The sequence below is a fragment of the Dermacentor albipictus genome, chromosome 1 (genome assembly GCF_038994185.2).
Source record: "Dermacentor albipictus isolate Rhodes 1998 colony chromosome 1, USDA_Dalb.pri_finalv2, whole genome shotgun sequence".
In the NCBI taxonomy this organism is placed as follows: domain Eukaryota; kingdom Metazoa; phylum Arthropoda; class Arachnida; order Ixodida; family Ixodidae; genus Dermacentor; species Dermacentor albipictus.
In genome coordinates, this window is record NC_091821.1 from 418,998,729 (window position 1) to 419,019,589 (window position 20,861).

At 43.8% G+C, this 20,861-nt stretch overlaps 1 protein-coding gene and 1 long non-coding RNA gene across 8 annotated transcripts in view; one reads left to right on the forward strand and one right to left on the reverse strand.

Moving 5' to 3' along the window:
• The window catches only part of Pgant5 (polypeptide N-acetylgalactosaminyltransferase 5), a 343,624-nt gene extending 330,857 nt beyond the window's left edge, over nt 1-12,767 (forward strand). For all 4 annotated transcript variants that reach the window (XM_065429901.1, XM_065429902.1, XM_065429903.1 and 1 more), the window contains 5 exons: nt 1,847-1,964; nt 2,756-2,936; nt 5,783-5,922; nt 7,247-7,480; nt 10,945-12,767. In XM_065429901.1, coding sequence (XP_065285973.1) covers nt 1,847-1,964; nt 2,756-2,936; nt 5,783-5,922; nt 7,247-7,480; nt 10,945-11,091 — 820 coding nt within the window. In that variant the 3' untranslated portion in view covers nt 11,092-12,767. The remainder of the gene's footprint in view (nt 1-1,846; nt 1,965-2,755; nt 2,937-5,782; nt 5,923-7,246; nt 7,481-10,944) is intronic.
• Nucleotides 11,659-20,736, reverse strand: LOC135900410 (uncharacterized). 4 transcript variants are annotated; one of them, XR_011511460.1, is made up of 4 exons: nt 20,582-20,736; nt 19,832-20,060; nt 15,696-15,851; nt 11,659-14,424 (listed from the first exon to the last, which is right to left on the reverse strand). It is a non-coding gene; the product is annotated as an uncharacterized lncRNA (long non-coding RNA). The 4 variants fall into 4 exon arrangements; XR_011511459.1 differs by having other exon boundaries at nt 19,806-20,060; XR_010563860.2 differs by lacking the exon at nt 15,696-15,851.
• Between the last annotated feature and the right edge of the window lie 125 nt (nt 20,737-20,861).

Below are 20,861 nucleotides of genomic sequence, written 5' to 3' on the forward strand. Positions count from 1 at the left end.
ACCTCATCTCAGAGAGCTGGCCTATTCAAAACTTGTCATCTAACTTCATCAAAACTTGTCAAAACTATGTCATCTGTTAATCTAGGTTAACCTCATATTTCTCTGAAGTTCGCCCTTAAGGTATAAAAATTGTGTATCTTCGCTGCTGCCACATTATGGTTGATAATGAGTTAATACTGAGTTAATAAGATAATGAGTTGTACCACCTTTTGTACATTCCACTCCTGTCAGAGCCTGAGAAAGGCTCACAGTATTATGAAATAAATAAATAAATAAATAAATAAATAAATAAATAAATAAATAAATAAATAATGACGATGAGAAGCTGTCATAAGTATGGCAGAAGTTTGTTTTTGAGCTGGCAGTAGCTGAAGCAACATTATGCATGCAGCAATACACTATAGATGGACATTCATATGGGAGACACACTCCTGTGTACATGTATGACAAACATTATTTCATTCGTCATGTTTCTTTCTCTTGCAAATACTTGAACCAGACTAACATTTTTGTTTAAGAACCTTAGTGTGAAACTGTATAGAATTAAAGGGCCATTAATGGATTGCAAAAGTCGATGTAACTAACTTAGGCAGTTTAAAGTATTCTGTATCAACGTGGGAGTGGCCCACCACGTTCTGACGCGCATTTATTGCTAATGGACATGGTATGATATGGTAAAACTTGCTGACACAAGTTTTACCATACCATACCATGTGCAACATATATGTATGAGTCATGAAAATTACGACTTGCAAGAGTCATACCGCTTGCATTGTGGTTCCCATTTGAATAGCAGGTCAGGGCAGTGTGGGATTACCAAGATATTTTAGTTGCACTGTGCTATCACACAACGTCGGAGCTTGGCAATTTGTGTGGTGTTCAGTGTGCCATGCTGGCTCTAAGAATGTATCTGTGCACATCCTTTGAAGGCCACAGCAGGCCATAGTGTACATAGACGACGATGCATGCATCGCCAAGAAGCTGTTCTTAAGAGGGAGACCCACTTAGGAGCTCCTATTCAAACACATAGGAATGGAGAAATTGTTTTTTTAAGGCAATCACTGCACTGATTTAAAAGGAAAAGCTTATAATTCAGTGACTGTAGGAAGCAGATCTATTTTTTGGCCTTCAGGTATTTTAAGAAAAATTCTAATTTTAAACGAACTCAGCCGTCGAGTTTACAGCTCCTTCACTCGGCAAGGAAGAGCAATATTTCAATTCTGCAAACTGCACCTAATAATACATCTAAAATGGACAACATTGATGTGTTAAACATGGCTCTGAAATATACCACTAATATGTGAGCAAGTCTTTTGCAACATCCTTGTAAACATTGTAACAGTTTCATACAAGCTGCATATTTATGTATTTGATTTGTCCGCTTCAGATGATCTCAGAAATGCAGTGGTATCTGTTTTTGGTGCAGAGTGACTGATATGTAAACTTTGTGCTTCTATTACTTTCTTTTTTTTTCAGGCTTCGTAAAACATAACAGGCGATAAATCGAAATTCTACTTCCTAGGGCTGCTAGAAATTAACTTCATGTAAAATGCAACAAGCTAAAATGCAACAAATTTCATTCAAATTTCAAAACACACGTTGCTGTGCTTGTGGTTTATTTTTGAAAAATGGGCGATGCAAGCAGTGGAATTCAAAGCACCTGAAGAGCTGCACTCAAATTTCGCATTAGGGAGCATCGCAATCGTCAGTGAATCTTTTTGAACGATACATCCAACAGGTTAACATTATAATTATTTGCTGCAGTTTGCCAATTCTTTTTTTTTTCCTTGATTGATTTTAGTTTGCTGATATGATGTAATAACACTTTGGTGGTTACCATTTTCAGGACACCTACTATGGCAGGGGGCCTGTTTTCAATCGACAAGGACTACTTCAACGAGCTGGGAAAGTATGACGAAGGCATGGACATCTGGGGAGGCGAAAACCTCGAGCTCTCATTCAGGGTGAGATGCTTTTGTAGATAAGGTCCAAAACCAATAAGTAAGCTTGATGATTTGGATGAAGTAATGTGGCAATTATGATTTTGTAGCCCAATTGAAAGAAAACTTGATGGACAAGACGTACAGGAACCTGCTATAGTTGTCTGCATAAGTAGCTGTTAGTTAACTATGAGCTGAAGATAGTTCAACTAGTTTGTAGGGATTTCGCATTGTTTAACAGTGCCATCCATTTGTACAGGTTTTGAATTGCGTGTTAATTGCAAGAAAACTGATGCATTGCTTGCTAATTGTGCCAGTTTGTTTGCTGCATGTATGTACCATACAAATGCATTGTTTAATTGCATAGCTTGAGCGTCAGTTAACTGGTGAGTCAGCACCATAATGAGAGGGCAGTCTCAACATGGGTGAGATTATCCTTTTGTGCAAGAGTGCTTTCATTGACACCGTCACAGCTAAAGCCATGCATGCTTGTATGCAATTTGCAATATGATAGCTTCGGTGAGCTCATTTTGAATGTAATGAACAGAAAAGTAAGATCAGGTGGCGTTTTCATATTTGTGCCGCAGGTTCAGTCTGACAGTATTGTGGTCACAGCAATTTCATGAAACCAAAAGCCTTCGCTCTTTACTTTCTTTTTTCGTTTGTGTATGTTGCAGTGGTGTTCATTCAGCTGCAGTGAACTTTCTGCAGTGATGAACCGTGAACAACAGCCTTTTGGTGACATTCAAGTTAACAAGAAATGTCCTTATTTATGGAAGTGCAGTTGCTGAAGCATATGCCTTTTTCTGTTCCAGATCTGGATGTGCGGTGGAGAGCTGGAAATAGTGCCATGCTCGCACGTGGGCCATGTGTTCAGAAAGTCAACACCATACTCATTTCCTGGTGGAACTAGTCGTATTGTCAACCACAACAATGCACGTCTGGCCGAAGTGTGGCTCGACGAGTGGAAAGACTTTTACTTTGCTATCAACCCAGGTTTGTTTATGAGGCTCGCTTCTAGCGTACTTTTTGACCTGGCTTTCCATTCTTATATGGTTTTTGCGTCTACTTGTTGCCGTACTGTCAGGGACAAATAAAGCTTTAACACGATATTATAAAGTAGACCACCTCTTTTGAGTAATAATGCAAATTTGTACCACCACTGCTGTCTTTTCGCCAAAGATTATGCAAGCCTCAAACTATGCTTTCAAGTCGAAATGCTGATACTACACAAATACTTGAAAGTCCCAAAACAGTTTGTTAGCCTTGACTTGTTTGTATTTCATGTACAACTGACAAGAGTAAATATGTGTGTGTGTGTGTGTGTGTGTGTGTGTGTGTGTGTGTGTGCGTGCGTGCGTGTGTGTGTGTGTGTGTGTGTGTGTGTGTGTGTTTTCATTTTCCAATTCTTACAGTGAGTGTACGCTGTTGATTTTGATAGTTTAAACGTGCATGCATTGGCTGGTTCAGGTTTCTTGGTTATGGCGAGAAGTTGATTATATGCTTTTATCTTTTGGCTTCCACATATTGTACATGGACTCCTGTAAACTGTTGTTCTTAGTTATACACTGTATTTGCAGGCATATTGCCAATGTTGATTGCAAGACTGACCGTCCGTGACAATTCACTCAAAGCATATAGTAGAGTCTAATTGATACAATCCCGTTTCGTACGATTTCCTGTCGCCAACATTCACTGTCGAGAGCACAAAAAGTCACCCCATACAGTTATGTTTTTTTTCCGCTGGATTAAGATATGTTCACGGAAAACACAATCTTTCTAGACTAACGCTCGGCACATTGGCAAATTGCAATCGTATGATACGTTTTCAGGGTGCTAGATACCATGTAAACAAAAATGCTTGAGACGCACACCGTTGGGAAAAGTAGCCACCTGCTCCAGCGGCTCCCACAATACTCGCCTGCCCGTGTCACGTGAAAATGCTTGTGTGGACTCAGTTTTCTATTTCGGTAAAAGCAAATCTCCCCATGGGCTGTCGCACGTGGCGTTCACAGCTATCGCCATTAACCCTATTGTGATAAGTGTCTTCACCCATCTGTGGCATGGGTGGCGCGCATGTAATGCCATTGGAAGCGTACTGCATTCCTTTAATACGCAATAACCCAAACTTGCTGTTCTTCCATGCTGCAGGTGCCGTGAAGTGAGTCATGTTTAGCTCTGGCGGCATTGTATTAAAGCGAAGCCATTCAGAGCATAAGGATGACGCCAGATGAAGACAGTGTGGCTCTCTTCCTCTCTCATCTTTCCACTACTCCAAATTTCTTACGAGGATTAAACGCCAACTTGCCCACCTTTCCATCCTCTGGCAAAGCCCACCAGCTCGATTTAGTTTCTGTTTGCTGTCATATTTCCTAAAACACTATGTAATGGAAAAACGACAATGTGCCTCTCGGGCTGCTCGGACCCCACCAGCTCGGCATGCGTTGGCATTGCGTGCTGCAAAGATTCGCGCAACCCTTCACATTACGTAGAGTCATCTATAATGTGAAATGCAAATCGTTTCAGCACGAGACACTGACGTGCACCTAGGTGGTGGAGTCCAGCGGCGAGAGAAATGCATTTTCTTTTTTGCGGCTTTGGCAAGCTTCCGTTTGTGCTCCTCAAATTTGGCCCGTGTTCTCAGCTTCTTCGAGCAGGGTATTGTGGGAGGAAGTTCTGACGTGCCTTCTCGGCACAAATCATTCCAATGTGTATCAAACTGGTGGGGCCTGAGTGACCGGAGACACGTCTTTTTTCTGTTGCGTAATGTCCTCATATGGTGGCGGGAAACCAACGAAATTGAGCTGGTTGGGCTGTGCGAGATACGATGCCACCAGAGGAATGCATGATGCTCGGGTCACATCTCCTGCAGCAGGGAACGGTCGTGCGTTTGGGTGATCGCCTATTAAAAACATGCTGTATGCTTCCAATGGCACTATGCCACGTGTGCTGCAACACAGATAGATGAAAATGTTGATCGCAATAGGATGGCGGCGATAGCTATGAATGCGGCATGTGACAGCCTGCAAGGAGATTTGCTTGTATCGAAATAGAAAACTGAGTGCACACCGAAGTTTCCACGTGACATGGGCAGGCGAGTATTGCAGAGAAGCTGCTGAAGCGGGCGACTACTGCTATTCAATGCAAATTCCTCAGGCATTTTCTTGCTTACATGGGTTCTACTGGCTGGAAAACATACCATATGATCGCAGTTTGGTGATGTACGGAACATTGGTGCTGAAATAACATGTTTTCCGAGAACATATCAACGATAAAATAGAAGGTTAATTTTACTGGGTCATTTGTATTCTCAGTCACAAACATTAGCACTGGGAAATCATACTCTACGGGATAGTATCAATGAGGTTCCACTGCAATGTCACTTTTCCTAACAAATTGGACAGTTTGATAATGTCGGGCATGGCATTGCATAGTGTGGACAAAACAGTCATTATTTGAAGGTTTTAGCGATAAAATATATGCTGCTGCATATTTTACATTGCCAATCAAATATATTCAAAGCCCATGTCACAATTGTCAAAGTTGTAAAAAGTTCTGTGGTTATGCTGCCTGATATGTTATAGTAGACATAGTTCTATGACTGTGCTGAATGACAGGGTGTTGTAGTGTATGTGTATTTTATTCATGCAGGAAGTGGATACTTGTCTCAATCACCTATCGGAACATTTCTATAGCGCTTTGTCTGGTGTATACTTACTTATACATGAATGAAGATCTGCTTTAAGGATCAGATTGCTGCCACTTTATATGTCGCATATTTAGCTGTTCAGGAACTCAAACTTGTTTGCATCCCCTCCCCCCCTCTCTGCTTTCTTTTTCAGCGGCCAAAAATGTTGACAAAGGGGATCTTTCATACCGAAAACAACTTCGTACCAAGCTTAAATGCAATACTTTTAGGTGGTACTTGGAGAATATTTATCCTGAATCACACATGCCCCTTGATTACTATCATCTTGGTGAGGTGAGTAGCCACCGATGAGCGATCACATTTTGGTGTAATCATATCATAGGGTTTTATTTCTGCTGTTTCCGGCGACTTAAAGACATTGCTCTTTTTCATGCTACAATCTTAATTCACTGAAGCTGACATTCTGTCAATAAGCATATTCTGCTGAACTCTCTCAGGCATGGGGATTTTGGGTAGAATCGTCACTAGTGTCAAAGTGTTGCTACATGTCAAATCTTTTTATAACAGTCATATCAGACACAAAAATATCTTTGTTATATCTGATATTTGTTGTAAGTGTACATGCTGATAGCATTTCAAATAAAATCTGATTGAGTACATGCGAAATAGGTGAAGGCACAAAGCCTCTTATAGGCCTGCAAGGGTTTCCTGTCGGTTCTGATGGCCCATCAGTGGCTTGTCATCCCCATGCATGGAACATGAGCGCCTTTCTATTACACACTTTGCATGGTCGTTAAGTCGCAACCATGTGAGTGGCTTGATCAAACGGAATGAGCACATTGGATTGCCAGCTTCAGGCCAGCCAAGCCAACAAGTTACCCAAAGTGCACGTGTGCATCCAGAACTTGCCCTTTCAAGTTGCTCTTTTGAGATATTTTACATATTTTGCTACCTAAATACTTAATACAGGTGGACAAATATTCAGTTTGCGATAACCACCATATTTTTCTGCATATAACCTGCCACCACGTATAACCCGCGCTCTCACTTAAGCCTCATGCTATTAGTGTGTTTTTGCTGCCACTTTAAAGATTGTAAAGTATCCGGACTCGTGTTTCACTTTTTGGCTTTTGGGGAAGCAAGGGCAGAGCTTACTGAAGCAGCATCAACTATTTCAACATCTTATTAGTCCATGCTGTTGGCAATTAATACATACATAATTTGATGAGATATTCAAGCATTTTATCTACAGTTCAAAGTTCCTGATAAAATGTTTTGATTTGTATTTGTCACTTGGACATTACCTCAAACAGATGAAGCACTGGGCAATGCTTGTCAGCACTTTGACTTTGAATAACTCTTTTAGTTTTATTCATGAACACGAAGTTCTGGGATAGATTCTGGGTTGCACTGTCCACACTCGTAAAACTGTCCTTTGGATCATATTTCAGCACTTGCAAAGAATACCAGTGGCCAACATTATTATTGGAAACGCCATTGTGTTGTTCTTGCCTCACACACAGCTTTATGATGCTGAAAACTTATTTTATGTGGCAGTGACCTCCAGGTCAAAAAGAAAGCAGTGAGACATTGCATGTTTGTGATATTTCTCCCTTTGCTGGTTCTTTGCCCTCTGACGCCTTCTTGCATGCGCCAGATCAAGCACGCCGAGACCTCAGACTGCCTGGACACTTTTGGGCGCAAGAGCGGCGAGAATTTGGCCGTGAGCAAGTGCCATGGCATGGGCGGCAACCAGGTGTTTGCCTACACCAAGCGGCAGCAGATCATGTCTGACGACAACTGCCTGGACGCCTCTTCTCCCCGAGGTCCTGTCAAGCTCCTGCGTTGCCACGGCATGGGCGGCAACCAGCTCTGGATCTACAATAAGGAGGTACGTGAGCGGACAGGGCGGCACCAAGTCTATTATATTGCTTGGACCCTTGACTGGAGTCTTGTCTGTGCATTTTGTGATTGCTGTATGTTTTCGCGCATGTCATTGTCATCCTGTGTGCAAACCCTCGTTTCACCTGTCTCCAGTTGCCTTTGTTCTTCTTTAGCTGACTCCATAATGCGCCTGAAATTTACCTAATCTTACCAACTATGCATACATATTATTGTTTTGTAAACTGCGCATGCAGATCGCACCAAAAGTTTTAAAATTTATATACTGTTTAGAGGTGGGTTACATCTAACTTCTGCCTTCAGGTGCAGCTTCACTAAGCTGCACAAAAATAAATATTGCTGTAAGATTGCACGTGAAAGCAAGATCTGTTTCATGGTGAGTTTACATCTGCAGGCATGATTTGCATATACTAAATGAACCTTGTGTTGCTGTGAAGCTGCACTGCGCTTCATCATGGAGCAACCGTGAAATCAGTAATGGCTACTGCTTCACTAGCTTTGTTTTGTTACACTTTTGCTCAGCAGTGAGGAGAATAGTTTGAATAGCTGTTTCCATTAATTAATTCATTCATTCATTCATTCATTCATTCATTCATTCATTCATTCATTCATTCATTTTACTTCTTTTGTGTGTGTTGTCTCTGCGAGTTATGTGCATTAATGTATACTTTCGCAAAGCTGTCATTCAGAAAGCATTAAAATGCTGAATTAGACTGTCATCATCAAATAAAATACTGCTACTTGGAATTTGGGGGGGGGGGGAACATCCACACTCTGAGCATTAGAAACAGTGGCTCGTTTGGCTGATATAGTGCGTTTAGATTGTACTATTGGCACATGTCACTTGAATATATCTTGCTATGAAGCACCGATGGATGCATGCCTGATGCAATCGACCCATCACATTTCAATGGTGTGAAATCTGAACATTCCTGAGTGTCCACTCTTGCAGCATTGACAAACGGTGTGTGCTCCATAGCTGGGTCGACAACCTCCAAGGCCAGGCTCTTTTGAGTAGTACTGCCTGCTTTAGCCAACTGCAACAAAATTTTCCTTTGGCTAAATTGGTTATAAATGATGTGGGATCTCTCACCCGTACTCTTGCGACAAAGGAATGACAACACATTAGTGCGAACAATCACAAGGGCATTTATTGCACCCTTCATAGATCAATGCCTGCTAGCCGAGTTGCTATCCACAAAACATGCCGATGGGGACGCGACAAATCTAGAAGTCCGACTCACCGCGACCTGATAGCAAGCGAATATGTTCGCCCCATTCTGGATCCCAATGCCTGGTCGTTCGTGCACACGGTCACGCGAATGGTGGCGCGTTCGAAGGAGGCCACGTGAGACGGTCTCGCAGAAGCATAGATTGGTGCGCGCCTGTGACGTCCGCGGCACTTGCCGACCCGCCGCCAAAGAGAAAGCGCGTACTCCCTTGTGCCCAAGTAACCCCGCCGCAGCACACCACTCGCGCCATCTCTCGTACTGCGCTTCAACCACTCCGACCGCCGCGGGCGCCAGGCCACGCGGGGAAGCCGCACTGCAGGAAATGGAAGCTATGCGGGGAAACAAGATATCGGGGGACGCACGAGAGCTGCGCATCCCCACAATGAATAGTATGACTAAAGTGACTACTAAAGCAATTTTGACATGGCTGCGGTGCTGTAAATTGTCTAGTTTTATTATTAGTTGAGATATTTTAATAACACTGTAGGCAGTGCCTAATTTTGGAGGTCATGCCGCAGAGCAGCACATTCTCAGTCATGCGTCACTTCTGGTGAGCAATAATGGCTATGTTTCTTTGTTTCTGTTTGTTTTTTTTTGTCAGTTTCGGTATTAGAGACTTCTACTTTTTCAAGCCTTTCGTGATGCGTGCACTCGTATTTCAGACGTAAAATTTTTCCCAGAGGCATCTACACTTATCTGAAACTAGGCTTTCTACGTGACCGAAAATTTTGTTGCCATTGGCATTTATGTCAATGGCCCACACATAAAAGGGGCCATACTTATGTAGAAAGCAGAGACAGAGTATTGTGGAAGAACAGAAGAAAGCCCATTAAAATTGCCCGAGCTGAATTTTTTGTTATACTTTTAAATGCAATGTAAATAAGTTGACTCTAAGCAAGATGTTACATCACAGGAGCTAGTAGCATATTTTGCAGTGTTGGCACCAATTCTGTTATATGTTTGTAATTTTCACACTTATGAAAGCTCTGTTCTTGGTAAAATCAATGCTGTGGGGTACCTTATACAGCAGTAATTTATTATTTCTGTTTGATGTAATACTGGTCTTAAACATGCCTTTAAGACTTACACGAATGCATGTTTCTAAGTAGTACTGTCACACTAGTGACTGTAATTAATATTCCTTTGACACAGACACAAAAGAAATGTTTCGTTTTCACACCACTTCAAGTCTACACTGCCATTTTTTGCTATTATTCTCTTTGTGTGTTGTGCCAACGAACAAAACATATGGACGAATGCTGCATATTGTGTCTGAAAAGGTTTGAGTGCTACTCAGTGTTTAACATTCATGATGCTTTCTTTAATCTACTTTTAAATTTAATCTGCAGTGTATGGCTTATAGGATAGCATGAGCAATATGGAACTATTATTACACTCTTAACGCTACGCATAATGACAGTGTGGTGATATTTCCATTTTTCAGTGTTTTGACTGCTGGTAACATACAACTTGCTTCTCTAATGTAGACAGCCGGATTTCGCTCAGCATGGCCATTGCTTAGGCTGTACAAGTCCTGTCTGAGTAGTAATTGTTGTCTGCCTCATTGGAGCTTGTTCATATTGTGAAAGCCCTGCGAACCTAATCCTTGTGAAAGGTTTAGAGCAAAATAACGGACAAACGAGATGGAACACATGAGGGTGCTCGCCTGGTTTGTCTCGTGTGTCTATCCTTCTTTTCATGCATCGAATCTTTAAAGAAGTATTGTCCATTTTCCAGTTCTTCTTGGCCTCGCCCGTGGCAGTAGCTTAGTGGCTGCGTTGTTGTACTGCTGAGCTAGAGGCCAGGAGTTGGATTCCAGCCGTGGCGGTCGCACTTGGTTGTGCATTAAGGAAGCCCAAGTGGTCAAAATGAACTAGGGTGGTTGCTTGGGCTAGTTGGTAATTCATGATCAAAAATAACGTACAGCGTGAAGTACAAGGACAGCGATAGACGACATACGCAGCGCTGTGTATGTCGCCTATCGCTGCCCTTGTCCTTCGCGCTGTACGTTATTTTTGGTCAAAATGAATCCAGAGACCTAAGCTATGTCATGCCTCATAATCATGTCGGCATTTTGGTATGTAATACCTCGGAGCATTTATTATTTTTTTTCATCTCGACCCTGTTGCGTGGTGCTGCCCGCTTGAAACAGGAATTTCCACCAACATACCTACCTTTGAGTGCTTCTATTTGACATAGGGCTTGTTATGCCCTCTTGCAGGAGCAGTCGTTCAAGCACGTCAACACGGCACGCTGCCTTGACCAGCCAGAGTCCAAGGATCCCTCTCTCCCCGTGCTGAGGGAGTGCGATGGCCGGGCTTCACAGCGGTGGGTCATGCAGGGGAAGTTCAAGTGGCAGGCCTCCTAGGTGTCAAGCAGTAGGACTTTCTCCCCCGACATGGCCAGCCGCGAGCAGCATTCACACAGTACACAAGCAAACTTGCAAGCAAGCAGCCCTTCTCTACGACGGCAAGAGACCACAGAGGGAGCCACACACAGCAACTGCAGGACACAGCTGCTGCCGCTGGCACCGTTTTGCAGACTGGTGCACACGTGCCTTTGCTGATTTTGCACAAGAAGTGGCTGCCGAACGTGCGTGCTGTGTCTGCTTGCTGTTGTGTGAGCTGCAATTACAGGCTTGCATCTGGGAAGCAGTTGCAACAAGAAGAAAAAAAAAAAAAGACTGTGAGGACGCAATGTGGAGAGCCTAGAAGTCTAGCTTGTGTGTCAAGCCTTTCCGTAGCATACTTTTCTGCGTTCGCTCTGGGAGCACAATAAGAACTGCTGTTGTGCTGTACTTTGTGGACGGGGTTGTTCCAGAGTGTAAATTATTGCTGCGCGGCCCTCTCGTTCACTTCGCTGCGACCGGTCGCACACCGCTATTGTCACCCATGCAAATAACGACGTGCTTAGATGTGGCCCAAACTGCAATTTCTTTTCTTTTTTTCTATTGTGTGTATTGTCAGTTACATGCAGAGCTGCAACTTTTCCAAGTGCATCCAAATGTTCTATAAATGTCCTGCAAGAGTTCAGGCACGTGAATTCCAGCTTGGGTCGTGTCACCTTGTGGAACAGGTGAAGGAACGAAGCTGTAAAACCAGTGCGATGAGGGCATGCTCTCGCTGCAAGGCTCTGTGCCGCAACAGCTTCCATCAGTTCCACTTGGGTTGTGATGCAACTCTTTCAGCAGAGACTGCCACTTTTTCTCGGGACTGGTAGCGATTGTGTGATTTGTGGTGTGCCTGCCGTTCGCCACATTCCTTGAGAGACAGCTGTGTGGAACCCCGGAACAGGGAGCGCGGTGTGCGTTTCACTCAGCAGTGTTCCTATTTCTTCCATCTTCCTGTGCTGTTCAATCACTTTTCGTCATTCCCTCTTAGTCCAAGCGAGTTTGCTGTATGCCAAATGCATTACAGCAACAGCAGCTCTGGAATGCAAATGGGCCAAGTTGATTTTACCTATGTGGTTGGGGTTGTGTGTGTCTTTACCTTCTTTGTGTTCCCCTGGGAACTGGCTTGAATGGGAATGACATGGTGGTTGCACACCTTCCCATGAACCGGTGATATTCACTCCGAATGTGAACGAAACGAGGTTGCAACCAAACATTGTTAGAGATCATCAGTGCTGTGCCGCTGTCATGGTCAAGTTGCATGTGTTACAATGTATTGTTACGACAAATCATGTCATTGTTTTTTTTTATTATTATTATCCTTATTTTTTTCCCCTCATCATTGTAGGCTCAAGGGCAGTTTCCTGTTATCAAGTGCTAATTTGTTGTTGGAGCTTTTTGTATGTAAACGGTTGGAAAATATCAAGACTTCATTTTATTGTCTTCCATGATCAGACTGAGGCTTCACCTAAAGCCTCTGCCACCTGCTACTCTATATGTCCCTCTTCACAGAGGCAAAATTATTATCTTCTTTGACTGGGTGAATTGGACATAGAAGCTTTAGTTCAGAAGTGCTGCAATATTTGTGAAAGGGGAGTGTGTCATGACAGCTCAGTTCCTAAAAGTAAAATTTCAGCAGTATGTTTTCACCAGCATTGTGTCTCGTGTCCCTTCCTTTGGCATTGCAATAAATAGCCTTATGCTTTAATCTGATGTTGCACTTAGAAAAAGCAGATAGGCTCAACAAGTTTTGGCATGAGCTGATGTTTGTGCCCTTATTTATGGACACTCTTTTTTTTTTAAATCCTATAACTTCAGCACATCACGTAACGAAAGAAGCCTCACACCACATCACAAACCAATCGCATTGATTGAGCTTGCACTGACATCCGTGCTATCTACTATAAAAGCATGCTTAGCCAAGTCGTTCTTCCATGTTAAAAATTGAAGATTACTCAATAAAGCACCATTTGCACTCGTACAGTATAGTTAGACAGGAGCAATGAACATAATTTTCACTAACTCCATCAATGACGATTAGCAATGTAAGTGATAGCCTAATGCTTCTAGAAAGTTTGTTTGCTTTATTAAAGCAACAATGCACTTCATCATGTGTAATTTGTTATAGCGGAGATATTTAGATGGCGCTTTTGCTGTTTCATTGCGTGGTTCTATTGAAAACAAAGCCATTAATCAGCACATTTGTAGTGCTAACATATGTAGCTTTACATATAGTCAATTTATCATATGCGAGTTGTCTCCAGTGGTGCCAGTGTAGAAGATGACTGGCATTCTCCTCCCCTTCCCTGGAGCTCTCTTCTGCAGCCATCACAGGGGGAGAGTGCAATGAGAGAAGGGGAGTGCTATCCTTGCTGAGCACTCCATCACAGCGTCTAAACCTTCAGATGCTGCAAAGGTCATGTGCGACAGCATGTGTATCCCTAGTTGGCATTCGCTGATGAACTCGTCCCATAACTTGGTTGTATGACAGCATGTACCATTTTCATCGGCACCTTTGTGTCTGCTGTGAAAGTCCGACCACCAACCACAAAAATGGCCAAAAAAGGAAACGAAAACAGTTTGCTTGAAAAAGTGTGTGACCGCTCTGTCAGCAAGATAAATACTGTCGGGCAAAGTTTATTATACCACGGTTTTTTAAAGCACTTGTAAACTTGTCTACAAGCAATGAGATCTACATTTGTACAGAGCGGCAAGCATTTTTATAGTGCATAAACATTGCTCACACACAGTCGATGCGAGCCATACAACTAATGGCTATTAGGTACAGCTAGAGCTAGCTTTTATTTGGTAGCACATGTGTCACCTGTTTGGTCAGTAGATCTAAGAAGCAAATGAGCAAGCATGCTCCCGTACATTTAAGTCTTGCAGCAATCTGACCGTCGGGCGTTACATTTTTGGCATAAACTGTTTTAGCTGTAACACATCAGTGGACGACTTCCTCTCATTCCTATTAATCAACAAATCTGACCATTTCAGCTCAGTGGCAGGTGCAGCTGTGATTTGATAGGCATTACTGTTACATTGCGTTGAGGAAACCAACCTATGGCAGGTGATGGTTGCACTACTTTCTACATTGCACAGTAACAAGTACACGGCTACAGAAGAGTGCACAGTAGTAGAATATAAATTCGTTCTACTGTCCTTTCATGTGTCATTGAGTAGCTGTCCACTCGGCACTTGCTTGATAATGTTGTGAAGGGGTGCATTCTGAACTCTTCTTGCTTTTCATTCTTCTCGTCACACATCACACCACTGCACAGCCTATCGTGGTGTCAAGGGCAGCATCACAGCCTAAGACAAAGGGAGAATAAAAAGTGAATAATAGTTTGTATCAAAATGCAGCCCAAACTTGCCTGTTGCAAGTGTTATGCAATACATCAAAGTGTTTGCTTAGCTTAGAATGTCTGCTTGCTTTACCTGCCTTAGTGAGGAATAAACCCATAAGCAATTCTTAGGAGCATACCAGTTAACTAGGGTGCTAACTGATGTACTATGGCTTACTGTACTATTCATGTGTAGTGGCATAATGGAGGTAAGTTATGATAGAACAGCAGCTTGTGGGCAGGTTTTCTTGGCATGTAAAAATGCACAGTATGCACTGGCATGGAGTTATGCCATCAACACATGCTGAGGAGCCAGCCATTGCTCATTCATTACCATGAAACTGAAAAAAGGCTATACCAAATCTCTGCAAACCCTTCCGAGGCATACATAAAAAATTTTGTTTACAGGACAAAGGTCAGCCTCATAAGGTGCTCTGGCCTATTATTTAAAAAAGGGGGGAGCGTAGTGATGAATGATAAGGAATGAGGGGAAGCATATATACGTTGCACAGCAACTGTACCAAAGCCACGCATCTAGTCCTGTGTTGTGCAGGAATTCTAATAGTGTTCCTGTCTGCTTCACAGGTTTAATGTTGGGCCTTCGGCCCACTGAAAGTGGCTGCCTGCCAACATTGGCTAGGAAAAGTTCCAATGTTCATTGCTGCAGCACATATGGGTAAATACGCACTGGGCAATCGCATACCCATTCGAGTGTTTTGAGTGCCTAGCAGTGCTTGCGTTCCAGGCTGTTTGCCCAACCAAGGAGGTTGAAAGTAGTGCCAAGGTAAATTATGTGAAGCAAAAATGCCTGGCTGTAGTTTTTAGCGACTCACAATCCGCAGTTCGCAACTACGCACGGGGGCACATTTCCTCCGAAGCTCTCCAGATTCTAAGGAAAGACGAGGTAACACACCGCTCTGTGCGAGAACTGACTCGCCGCGCAGAATCGGAGACCGCCTCTTTGAGTTCGGAACTCCTGGTTCAAAACACGCGAGAACGCTTGGTCAGGTACAAGGACATCACCAAGCACTACCATCTAGGCAGGTGGTTGCTGCCCCCACCTCACCCCATGCTGAAACATCGCCAGGCAGTTGTCTGGCGACAATAGCAAACACAAACCTTCCCCAGTCCGGTGCGATTGCAGCACATTTTCCCCACGCAATACCCGACTGCTCTTTGCAAATTATGTCAGGAAAGTAGAGTGATGCTGTCACAGATGTTGTGGGAGTATCGTATTACATCAGCTGCAATGGCAGTAGCTCCGGAGGCTCTTGCGTCGAAGTGGGCCGCCGCTCTGCACAGCTCCAACCTCAAGACACAGGAGTGGGCTGTCCAGCAAGCCCGAGAGGCAGCGACGAGGCAAGGCTTCAAAGCCCCCTCATGGGAGACCTGAGCCTGGGTAGGAGTACTGACATGTATTTTAGATATTGTAGACATTTGACAGCGCACTTCTCACACGTAAAGCAATGGCAAGTATGAAGACTGGGCGTCATTGGCACTGTCTTGATGCCATGCCACTGAGCAATATTTTTTGATGCCGCAAAGAAACAAGGCTAGGTATGATGGTGTTGCTCGTAAAAGAACTTAATGTGTGGTGCGCATGTTTCTCCAGGCTGCACTCGCAAGTGAAAGCTGCAGTGATCACAAAAAATGGAGCAAGCCAGCATTTCTTAGTGTTGCGAGACGTCCACCTACTGGTTAATGAAACAGAAACTGACTTGCAGGAACGTGTACCATAGTAAATTATTCAGAGTGCTCTGATGCTTGCCAGTATTTTTTATATGGTTCAGAGGGTATATGAGCCTTCATTTAACAAAATAAATCAATAAAAATTCAATGAAGAAAAGATGACTCGCCACTTATCGTAAGTTTTTGTGCTAAAGGAAGGTAAAAAAACCTGAATAGAGAAAAATGGCGGCATCAGAGCGCCTGAAGTAATTTGCTATTGTATGTGCCACATCATCATCTTACACTGGCTAACTTCATTCTTACAATTGCTGCAGCTGCTACACAAGAGTGTAGTCCGAAGAAGTGCATGCAGCACTATTTTGTTCATTGTTTACGAACATAATTCTGGCAAGATGTACTGCTATGCAAAGTCCGAAAATGTTGCTCTTTGTCATAATGTGGCTGCCGATGACACCAGGTCCAGCATTTAAAGACCAACTTTTAGGATTGCTGCCTGGCCAGTTTTCCACTGGCGCAGTCAGGTTTTCTGAGTGCCCGCTGCTGGCTCAGCCTCCACACCAACATGTCATTTGCCAGTTTTTCCTTTTTTTTTCTAAACGCTCTCTTGGACATTTATACATGCCAGAAAATTGAATTGTTGCAAGTGTTTGTATCCTGAATTCCCTAAACTTTTCACCATCATGTTGCAAGGCAACTTTCGGTCCTCTTGCTTTATTTCTTCTGAGGTTTCTCCCGTAAATCCAAGCGCATCCTCTGCTTTTGGCGTTCATAGCATCAGCTGGCATTATCAGTTTGGGCCGCATAAGTGAAACGAACGCAAACGGTTCCTTCTCATGCCCCCACACAACCCGATTCTACATGATCGATGAGTTTACAAAATTTTATATCAAGCTTTCCAATAAATTTCAATCCTGCAAACTTTGTACTCCACAATTTTCTATTTGCATTTTTTGTGTAACTTTCTTGCTGCTCGGAAGAAACACATCCCCCTACTCCTTCGGTTCCTTTATTTTTTCACGCTGCAAAGTTCGCAAACTTACCAGCTTTATTATCAAATAAAAATTTATTATATTTCTGAACTTTCATACTTCCTAGGGTCATCCTTTTTATGTGCAGGATGCATGTGTGAGTTTTTACAAATTCAAAGGCATGTGTTGTTCGACTGTTATTTTATTTAACCTTCTAAAATCCTTGTTGCTACATTTGCTATGCACTTGTAAACACAATGGCCGTGGGACAGGCTTTGTGACGTCATGGCTGCAATGCCTACGGCCGAACAAAGAACAGGCATTAGGCATAAACAGAAAACCATGAAAGCCTTAGAAACAGTATGGTGAAGTGTGCCATATGCTCTCCTTGACTTGTCGCCCTGAACAGCCCAGGACTGCCTGGGGAACTGTATACAATGCTCATTATTGGGACGACAAGTAGAAGAGATAGACCTTTAATTGGTGATAAGGTAGCGATACCACCTGCATGGTGGTGAAAATACCGCCACCCCACCAACATTGCAGTTATCGACCGCTACGACCACGACAGAAAGCACAGACAGATGGAGAGCCTCATCACCAATGACCAAACCATATATGGAGTAAAACATTTTTCCGCGCATTGAGTAGTACATGGGCCTGCCTGGGCAGAGCTAGCATTAAGGTACAGACTTTCGAGCACAGTAGAAGTGGCTAAAACGAAAGAAAGGTAGTGAGGCACGGCAGGGGCAGCACTTTCTGAAGATTCTCCTTATTCGTTGCACTCAAAAAGATTCTATGTGAGGCTACGTACTACAGTATTCATGAAAGGCGTCTGACTTCACCAGCATGTGTGATAGCTGTTCTAAATTCTCTGTATTTCATAGTCTACAGCGAGTTCTAAATCCTTTCAAAATGGTTCTACAAGTTGGGCAAGAGAGTGAGGTAGAAAGAAGAAAGGCAAGGTAAATAGACCTTGTCCAGTTTGTTACCCTGCATGGGAGAGGATAGGGGAGTGAAAGAGAGAGAGATGTGAAGCAAATCTGTGCACCCTCTAGTAGCCTTTAGCCAGGTTAGTACCGCCCATGCTAGAGAGAGAAATTTATGGTTGCATAAAGGAAAGAGGCACCATTTCTGCTTTCCTGCTGGGAGCACGGCTTGGTGCCTTTAAGGGAGAGGGAAAGGGGAGAGAATAGAATGAATGACAATTGGCAGCACCGTCTGCAAGCAGTACAGTAGCAAGGCAGGCTTCTAGTGGTAGCTAGACAGCCTGGTTGCCTTCAGAAACTCTAGGAGAGCCCTGAAGAGTAGGCTGCAATTCCAGCACTCACAGGTGGCACGGCAGTTCAACATGGTAGGGACAGAGCTGATGGAGGGGTCAAGGAAGCATACACGTATTGAGAAGCAGCCGGTTTGGAGGTCAGTAGTGTTGCTCAGCACAATCTTTGGCCTTTTGAAAGAGACACAAAGGTGTCTCAGGGAATGTGAGACTGCATATAATGCCAGTTACATTTTATGGGATGAAATTGAGGAGACCATGCACGAGCACTGCAGTTTGTGCTAAGCTACTTGTTTGCAAATAACAAGCACTGTAAAAAGCTAACGTCATATAATAAAGGTTGAAGTTTGTAATGGAACCAATGCTGTGAATGTCAATACGATTTTGTCATGTTTTCTGACATCTCTGTAATGTGCAAGAGTAGACACCTGGCAGTCAGTCAAATTCTGGGCACGCAACCATTTGGGAATGAAAGAAGCTTGCACAGGAGGTGACGCTGCTACCTAAAGTATATGTTGCATTAATTCATGGTGAGAGGCATGCCTGATGGCATATCATTTTAGTTGCACAATGCTTTTTTTAGAATAGTGAAATTACAAGGAAACAGTCTGAATGTACAAAGCTTTTGAGTTATAAGGCCTGTTTACTGTTGGGCGGCAGCCTTTGCTAGTAATCCATGTTCGATATCATGACTGTCTAGCATCTGCATTTTGGTACAAAAACTCGCTTCGATAAATAACACCAGACTCTCCAGTGTGCCTTGAATAGACTGGACAATCGGCCATTTGCAGAAGCAAATGTGCCGAAGCATTTGCAGAAGCAAATCCAGAAGAAAGAAAATCAAAGAAAATGCAGATTTGCAGAAGCAAAACGAGCCTGGCCTTGCAGCTCATCAGCCGAGTAAGCCACTTGAGCTCTTCTACAATACCTGAGGGCGACAGACTGTAGTCTGATGCAACAGAACTGCTTGTTGGCCTAGTTGGTGCTTGCTAAAAGACATGTTTTTTGCCACAAGTTAAAACACACACTAAAGGAAGACACCTAAAGACAACACGGGTGGCCCTTGTTGTCTTTTGTTACAACACGTGTGTGTGTGTGTTTTAACTTGTGGCAAAAAACTTGTATTTTGGAGTGTACAACTTAGATACACTGCGTCTGGCTTAGTGCATGTGAAAGTGTGAGCAAGACTTGTCTAATTCTCTCTTTTTCACTCCTTTATTTCTCTCCCCACGTGTACGGTAGCAAGCTGGAAAAAATTCTAGTTAGCCTCCCTGCCTTCCCTTCCTCCCGTCTCTCTCTCTTGGCTGAACTGTATCTGAAAGAACAGCACTCCTATTCAGCCACATTAACCAGGAATTTGATGTCATTTTCAACAGTGAAACAAAATAAACTCAGGAAAAAAAAGCAGCTCACATTTGCTTTTCTCACAGCTTTCTCACCCAGTTCTTTCATTTCTTGGCCTTCAGAAAATGGTGCAGGCTTATATATAATCTTCACCGATATTCCATGGCTTCTGCATTGTGGCACAATCGGCACTTGGTTATCTGTCAGCAGTCGGTCGTTTGTTGTCTTTCCGAAAAGCGCTGAAAGCTGCAAAAGCCACATAAGCTAGGAACCGATCATCGCTCTGCGGCTTCGAAAAAAATGCGCGTCGGGCCGCCAGCGTATCTGGAAAGTGCAAATGAACAAGAAAAAAAAAATCACCGCCCAAGCACTCCGTACACATGGTTAACCAGCGAAGCTAAAGCGTGCAGCCCTGTTTATCACTAGGTTAATCGCGGCGGTTCATTAAACGACGGCTTGGTGGGCTGCCTGATACGTGGTACGCAGTTGCTACTTGCGCTCGGCTGCACGAGCCTGTTCTTGTGCCAGGTCTGCAGCATCGGCACGGCGTAGACGAGCTCGTTCCCGGTTCTGCTCGCGGCGTTTCTGGTCGAAAGCTGCCTGCTCCTAAAGAGTACGTATGACGCCTGGCAGCTACCCATTTCGGAACCGGAGCGAAACCGCTGCGCGCGCGCCCGGCTGCGCCGAGTTCAACAATGTCACTACTGGCGCAGCTAATCCAACACCACTGACACCACCTAGGCCTTTTCACTCCGATCCATGACGTCATCACCTGACCCGACTGCCACGGAACCTAATGGGGATGTTCCCGAGTAGGCGACAGTGATTTTGGCGTCAGCGCTTACATCACGCCAGCCTTGTCAATGGATATTTCGGGCCAGACAGCGGGACGTCATGCATCGGAGTAGACAAGCCTTATTGTGCTATCTAAGTGGTGTTGGCTAATCGCGCGTGCCCCCTCCTCTCTCTCTCTTCGCACATGTGCATGGGGTTGCGCCGGAGGAGTTTTCGGCAATTTTCGACGCACAGGTCAAGGTTATACGACTACGAAAAATAACGCCTTCAAACTTCCCGCTCACGTAAAGGCTCCCGATTCATGTCCGATTCACCCAGCCTTGGCTAGGC